The sequence below is a fragment of the Notolepis coatsorum genome (assembly GCF_963971535.1).
Source record: "Notolepis coatsorum genome assembly, chromosome: 14".
Lineage (NCBI taxonomy): Eukaryota > Metazoa > Chordata > Actinopteri > Aulopiformes > Paralepididae > Notolepis > Notolepis coatsorum.
Window position 1 is genome coordinate 10,784,165 of NC_140178.1, and position 7,522 is coordinate 10,791,686.

The following is a 7,522-nucleotide window of genomic DNA, read 5'->3' on the forward strand; positions in this document are numbered from 1 at the left end:
CTCTCAGTCTTCCTTTACGTCCTCAGAGAGTATTTATATTCAGAGGGCTTTGCATTTGCTCGTCATCATTACTTCTTTTCATTTGGTTTAACTTTAGACTTCATATCAGAAGAAAATGTCTGGTCGCGGAAAGGGAGGAAAGGGACTGGGAAAAGGAGGCGCCAAGCGTCACCGCAAAGTGCTCCGTGATAACATCCAGGGAATCACCAAACCCGCCATCCGCCGTCTGGCTCGCCGTGGTGGAGTGAAGCGTATCTCCGGTCTGATCTACGAGGAGACCCGCGGTGTGTTGAAGGTCTTCCTGGAGAACGTGATCCGTGATGGGTCCGTGTACGTTTTGATAGTTCGTTTTTCGTTTCAAAAGGAAAATGAAAAAACGTTTGAAATCAAAATCGAAAAAACGGGGAAAAACTGAAATACGGACCTGTTTTTCAGAATCAAATGAAAAAAATTTGTCAATAATGGGCCGTGTACGTTTTGATAGTTCGCTTTTCGTTTTTGATGTGAAGAATGGAGAACGGAACCACGTGACAAGTCCATTTTTCAATGTAAAAGCCATGCACGATCTAACGTTTTTTTTCAAATCTAAGTGTTGTAGTATACTAATAGGATACCATTGATGATGTATGCAGTGATTTTGGTGACACTATACACTGTATGACGTGAAGTTATTGAATCTTTTTGCATTGTCTCTTTTCGGTGTTGCACTTTTTAGACGGTCCCTGGCTGCGCACTTGCCTCGTCAAGGCCGACTGCACATATAGATCATTATTATTATTAAATGTACAGCTCCGAGGCCGGCTTGCCTCGTTTAGGTGAAAATAAGGTTGTAGCTCATTGTCTACCTTACTACGATAGGAAAGAGGTGTCCTTTGTGTTTTAAAAACGTTACCTAAATCTCCCGATTCCGATACAATAAAGCGAGTCTTCATCACAAATCATATTCTCAAAATAATCTGATCGGCAGATATTATTGCTGGCGGACCTATTTCGGCCTGCGGGCCGCCTATTGCTGACCACTGAACTAGGATATCTGTATAACGTGCGTTTAGACAACACTGCTTGGGACAGACCACACAGGCTATTTCCATATTATTAGGCTATTACTTCACATAAAATATCATGTCTAAATGAAATGCACAAAACAAAAAAATTATGTATCATAACGTTACCCTGGTATAGATCTGTATGCATGTATTTATGTATTTATTCATAACGTTATACATATTCATTAACGTTAGATCGTGCATGGCTTTTACATTGAAAAATGTACTTGTCACATGGTTCCGTTCTCCATTCTTCACATCAAAAACGAAAAACGAACTATCAAAACGTACACTGCCCATTATTGACTCCTTTTTTTCATTTGATTCTGATACCAAAATACGAAAAACAGGTCCGTATTTCAGTTTTTCCTTTTGAAACGAAAAACGAACTATCAAAACGTACACAGACCGTGATGCCGTCACCTACACCGAGCACGCCAAGAGGAAGACCGTGACTGCCATGGATGTGGTCTATGCTCTGAAGAGACAGGGACGCACTCTGTACGGCTTCGGCGACTAGACTTCTATTCAACCAACTATCCTAACACCCAAAGGCTCTTTTCAGAGCCACACACGTTACTAGACTTGAGTCAATTCCATGTTGCGTCTCGGAATAAGATTTACCCTTAGCTCCCAGACATGTACGCCTTGTAGTCGCTTTGGACAATGCATAATTCTATACATGTAGTATATAAATGATTTATATCATACTATTCATAATGCTATGACACTACATAACATCTCATTAGCACTATTACTCTGTAGTCATGTATGTTATACCCTGTTTAATCACTTGTGCATTGTATAACTAGGGGTGGGAATCACCAGTTTCCTCACGATACGATATCGATTCTTTGGACAACGATACGATATTATCCGATATCACACAGTCTGCCGCGATACGATACGATTAGATTCAGGTGCCTGCCATCGATATGAGACGATATTATATGCCCATTTAACACAATCAGTAACATTTAAATCAACAAAAAAAAGGCAATGGAAATATCATTTGACATTTTTATTTTTGAGCTCTTCCAGACATTTAAATGAAAAACAATCTATTGTTTTTAATACAAATAGATCTCCTGTTCACTGTTTTTGGTTCGTTTTTATTTTTTTCTCTATATTAATATCCTATTCACTGTCACAGAGCTGTATTTTGGCTGGAAAAGCCGGCCAGATCCTGTTAGTGGGGCTATCCCGAGAATGCACCCTCCTTCCCAGTCCCCACTTCTCTCTGCCTATGGCTCTGGGTTAGCTTGTTAGCTTAGGCTAACGTAACGTTATCTTCGATCTTTAATGCGACGTGGGCATAATGGAGTGGCGAGGATTGCAAAGCAGGTTAGATGCATTGGACCCGTTGCGGAATAAAACAGCAGGGACATGTTTTGGGTCACAGAATAGGCACACTAGTCTTGCTCGGCTCTGGGTTAGCTTGTTAGCTTACGCTAGCGTAACGTTATCTTCGATCTTTAACGCAACGTAGGAATAATGGAGTGGCGAGGATTGCAAAGCAGGTTAGATGCATTGGACTCGTTGCGGAATAAAACAGCAGGGACATGTTTTGGGTCACAGAATAGGCACACTAGTCTTGCTCGGCTCTGGGTTAGCTTGTTAGCTTACGCTAGTGTAACGTTATCTTCGATCTTTAACGCGACGTAGGAATAATGGAGTGGCGAGGATTGCAAAGCAGGTTAGATGCATTGGACCCGTTGCGGAATAAAACAGCAGGGACATGTTTTGGGTCACAGAATAGGCACACTAGTCTTGCTCTAGTGACGCTCTGTGTGCTGTTGATGTTAAACGTCGCCGGATTTTCAAAATAAGAGTATCGCAATATGAATCGATCTTTTTACGTTGAATCGATCCTATTTGATTATTGATAATAGATCGATATATCGATCTGGATCGATGTATCGTCCCACCCCTATGTATAACGCTATTGTACTTTACTCTTCTCACTCTTGTTGGATGCCAAACATTTTGGTTGTGCTGTATAATGACTACATTTTAATCACATCTAAACAGCATTAAGTTAGTCAAATACCCTCATTGATACTAATAGACCAGGGACCACCTTTCATATGATGTTGTCAGGAACCCATATCCGAGAATAGATGTATTAGATATGATTTAGTCCACAATTCCATACCGGTCTGGTGTGAAGATATACCAGAGGCGATTGAATCCAGAATATCATTATTTAAGCATTACATCACACGCAGGAGTGGTTTGTGACCAATAAACCATGCCTAGGGGTGGTTGTTAGGCCCGAGGCGCAGCCGAGGGTCGTTAGACCCCCCTAGGCATGGTTTATTGGTCACAAATCACGACTGCACGTGGTGTAAAGCTTTTATACAACTGCCAGATTCATCCAACCTTATTTCTATACAATAAACACACATTAATCGAAGATTTATTGAAAAAACCATCCGCCAGAAAAAGTAGTTCCCACAACTCCATGTGGAAGCAGCTTGAAGTGCATCCAACCAAACTAACACATCCAACTGTGTATTATTGGAATGATTGAGAGAAGTTGCCTCATGTGGAAGCAGCTTGAAGTGCATCCAACCAACTAACACATCCAACTGTGTATTATTGGAATGATTGATTGAAAATTTATTAAAACGTTTTCTTTGCCCTATAGGAAAAAAACGTTTTCTTCGCCCTATTTTTTTATTTATTTCTTTTAGCCTAAACTTAACCAGTTGGAAACCAGGGGTACAGTAATAAAATTAGCAATCAACCAATCAATCAATTCAATAGACCATGCTCACTTAAAACAGCGCTGCTTCTCTCTCAGTCTGACTCCCCTGCTGTTGCAGACAGGAGTGTGTGTGTGTGTGCGTGTGTGTGTGTGTGTGTGTGTGTGTGTCACAGTGTGTGTGTGCGTGTGTGTATGTGTGTGTGTGTGTGTGTGTGTGTGTGTGTGTGTGTGTATGTGTGTGTGTGTGTTTGTGGGTACGCCAGCGTCGGACAGTGTGAGAGAGAACGCTGCAAGAAAGTAGGAAGGAAGAAATTTAAATCAATCAATTAATCTATCAATCAATCCGCGATTTTTCTTTTGTTCTAGATTGAGTCAAGACCCATCAATTACATCATCCAACATTGTTTAAAATACTAACACGTTCCCCTTGACAGAATCGCTTTATATTTAGTCGTTATGACGCTATCAACATATCCATTTGTTAAAGATTATTGTCCGCCATCTTGTTTTTTCCGACGGAGTGATCCGGCGGAGTGATGTGATTCGGTGGTGGGCGGGTCCTGGGACCAGGAGCGTGGATTATGAAGGATACATACGTGTAAATGGACTGTTTCAGCCAATCAGAATAGAGAAATTTGCATGCCGTTGTATAAAACATAATACACTATTTCATAGCGATAACTTCTAGTTGAGAAGTGGTTCATGGTCATATAATTAGAATGGATAGAACGTCCTTCTGTTTTGAACTTAATCTCGGAAATTAACACGATTTAATTAATTAACAAGGTATAGGATAAAGGTATATGTGATGAAGTCGAGGTCACTATTCAGATCCTAATAATGAACCTGCATAATTTGTGTTCGTCACATCACCATTTGTTATGATTATCCAGGTGATAAAAACCTGCTTCGGAGTTGAATCCAGCTTCTATTCACCATAATCCTGCGCCACTATGTTCGCTGACTCTGAGCTCAACCAATCGCTTACAGGAAGCCACGCAGTACAATTAGCATACTCCTATAATAAAAGCCGCAACGCCCTCTGGTCTGGGTACTCGTTTCTTGAACAGTGACGAAATCTGAAAATGCCCGAACCAGCCAAGCCAGCGCCCAAGAAGGGCTCCAAGAAAGCCGTCACCAAGACCGCAGTCAAGGGAGGCAAGAAGCGCAGAAAGTCCAGGAAGGAGAGTTATGCCATTTATATTTACAAGGTCCTGAAGCAGGTCCATCCTGACACCGGCGTTTCCTCCAAGGCCATGGGGATCATGAACTCCTTCGTTAACGACATCTTTGAGCGCATCGCCGGAGAAGCCTCTAAACTGGCTCTCTACAACAAGCGTAGGACCATCACCTCCAGGGAGATCCAGACCGCCGTCCGCCTGCTGCTCCCCGGTGAGCTCGCCAAGCACGCAGTGTCCGAGGGAACCAAGGCTGTGACCAAGTACACCAGCTCCAAGTAAACTGTTGAACCCTTCATATCGAAACCTAAAGGCTCTTTTAAGAGCCACACACTCTGTCATGAGAGAGCTGTTCCTATTCTATCGTTTCTACAAGATATTAGTTAATTTTCTCCAGGTTTTAAATTGCCATGTCAATAATTGACCTCACATTACCACTGCTACAGTTCTGCCCTTTCAATATGAAGTTCTACATTTTATTGTAACTTTAGCATTACATGTTCCTGATGACATCACTGGTGGCCATATTCAAACGTATCTACTCTGAATAACTGTCGAACTAGAGTAATGTCTGAGAAACTGTTTAGGGTTTTTGGAAGTGTGAGAATGTGCAAAATCAGCATTGTTCCCCTTTAAAGTTACTTCCTTGTTTCTACAAAAACTACAGCTAGTTTCAATATCAATCTACTATCTAGAAAAGCAGGTTTTAACGGGAAGCATCACTGCATTATTTTGAATTTCTGATTTAGTCCATAACTCTATTGCTGTATTGTAGTTGTTAGAATCCCATAGCTGTAGTTTGGGGCAATAACAATGGAGAATATATTATATTCGATTATATATTGTAATTTTTAACTATTTATTGTATGGCAAATATAACAGAGGGCTACATACCCTCATCTTGCACCTTGTTGCCAATATGTGCATGTCCAGAGTTAATTATATAGCTTACACTGCCTGTTTATTAAATATTTAGTTCTCCACTGTACCATGTCTTCTACTATACCTGTACCTCCCCTCCCCCATGCTGCCTGCATTTTCCCAAGGGGATTAATAAAGGAATATCTTATTTTATCAGAAAGTGGGCTAACTTCTAGTCAGTTAAATTAATAGTGAAAGTTAAAGTACTATACCTGATTGCCTAGAGTCTATGATGTTACCCATACTGTTCAAACTCTGAACTCTTGCCTTACACTGTAATCACTACCTACATGATCAAACTATATTCTACATATAACTCTGTATGATAGCACGTGCAATAATGCTACTCATTTGGCTGTGGGGGGCCAGGGCAACACTCAAAATCGGATCTAAGGAGTCAAACAAGGTAATTATTGTAGAAGCTAAACTTTTCTCCACATAATTATTCTTTATGGTAAAATGACATAAAATCAGAATACTACAATTCAACAGGAGGTGATTTGACCGTCATACCATTAGTTAAGTCATGCTCCCAGGTAGAAAGTAAAACAGAAATTGCAGTACATTTAACTAGTCATTATAGGCATGGTTAGATTTGCTCAATAGCTCAAATTCCTGGTCAAGAGTGAGCCCCAACACGTCAGTGTAGGAGTAGACATTGCAGCATAGGATGCAGCCAAGAGTTATCGCCTTCTCGGTAAGAGGTGGGTGGCTCTGAAAAGAGCCTTTGTGGGGTTTGTCGAAGAGGCTAAATAATTTACTTCTTGGCAGCCTTTTCGGTCTTCTTGGGCAGAAGGACAGCCTGGATGTTGGGCAGCACACCACCCTGAGCGATGGTCACTCCTCCCAGCAGTTTGTTGAGCTCCTCGTCGTTACGCACGGCCAGCTGCAGATGACGGGGGATGATACGACTCTTCTTGTTGTCACGGGCAGCGTTTCCAGCCAACTCCAGGATCTCAGCGGTTAGATATTCAAGCACAGCCGCCAGATAAACCGGGGCACCGGCTCCAACACGATGCGCGTAGTTGCCTTTACGCAGCAGTCTGTGGACACGACCCACGGGGAACTGAAGCCCGGCGCGAGATGAGCGAGTCTTGGCCTTAGCTCTGGCCTTTCCTCCGGTCTTTCCTCTTCCAGACATGTTTATTATTCTCTTACGTTTAGCGAGTTAGAAAATGAACAGGGATTGGAGAGCCGCCTTTTATCCTCAGGCTTGTGTTTTCTCACCCAATCAGGAAAGATCCAAAAGACCAGTCCTCCAATCATCGTGGGCGGTGTAGGCGGAGTAACGAACTCATAAACATAATAGGATAAAGATATAGAGATATGTGATGAAATCGAGGTCGACTATTCAGATCCTAATAATGAACCTGCATAATAACATCATCATTTGATTATTGTGATTATCCAGATGATAAAGCCTGCTGCTGAGTTGTATGCAGGTTCTATTCACCGTAATCCTGCGCCACTATGCTCGCTGACTGAGCTCAACCAGTCGCTTACAGGAAGCCACGCAGTAAAATTAGCATACTATAATAAAAGCAGCAACGCCCTCTGGTCTGAGTAGGGTAAATCTGCAGTGCCGCAGAGAATAGCATAAATCTGCAGTGCTGCAGCCCCTATACGTCTGGGTGGGGCTTCGGGGCTTGTACTGTGTGTTGCACTGC

General features: G+C 42.0%; 3 protein-coding genes across 3 annotated transcripts; 2 read left to right on the plus strand and 1 right to left on the minus strand.

Annotated features, from left to right (window-relative positions):
* Positions 1–115: 115 nt before the first annotated feature.
* On the plus strand, positions 116–1,566 carry LOC311240409 (histone H4-like; the record flags this gene model as incomplete). Its single annotated transcript, XM_084328995.1, has 2 exons — positions 116–317; positions 1,454–1,566. The coding sequence occupies 2 exons, from the start codon at positions 116–118 to the stop codon at positions 1,564–1,566; spliced, it is 315 nt and encodes a 104-aa protein (XP_084185121.1).
* A 3,272-nt stretch (positions 1,567–4,838) lies between these two features.
* LOC311241073 (histone H2B-like) lies at positions 4,839–5,216 on the plus strand (the record flags this gene model as incomplete). The annotated part of the gene is made up of 1 exon (XM_084329751.1): positions 4,839–5,216. Exon 1 carries the CDS (start codon positions 4,842–4,844, stop codon positions 5,214–5,216), a length of 375 nt encoding a protein of 124 aa, XP_084185877.1. The 5' UTR covers positions 4,839–4,841.
* A 1,134-nt stretch (positions 5,217–6,350) lies between these two features.
* LOC311241051 (histone H2A) lies at positions 6,351–6,999 on the minus strand. The gene has a single exon (XM_084329729.1). The coding sequence runs from the start codon at positions 6,994–6,996 to the stop codon at positions 6,613–6,615; it is 384 nt and encodes a 127-aa protein (XP_084185855.1). The 5' UTR covers positions 6,997–6,999; the 3' UTR covers positions 6,351–6,612.
* Between the last annotated feature and the right edge of the window lie 523 nt (positions 7,000–7,522).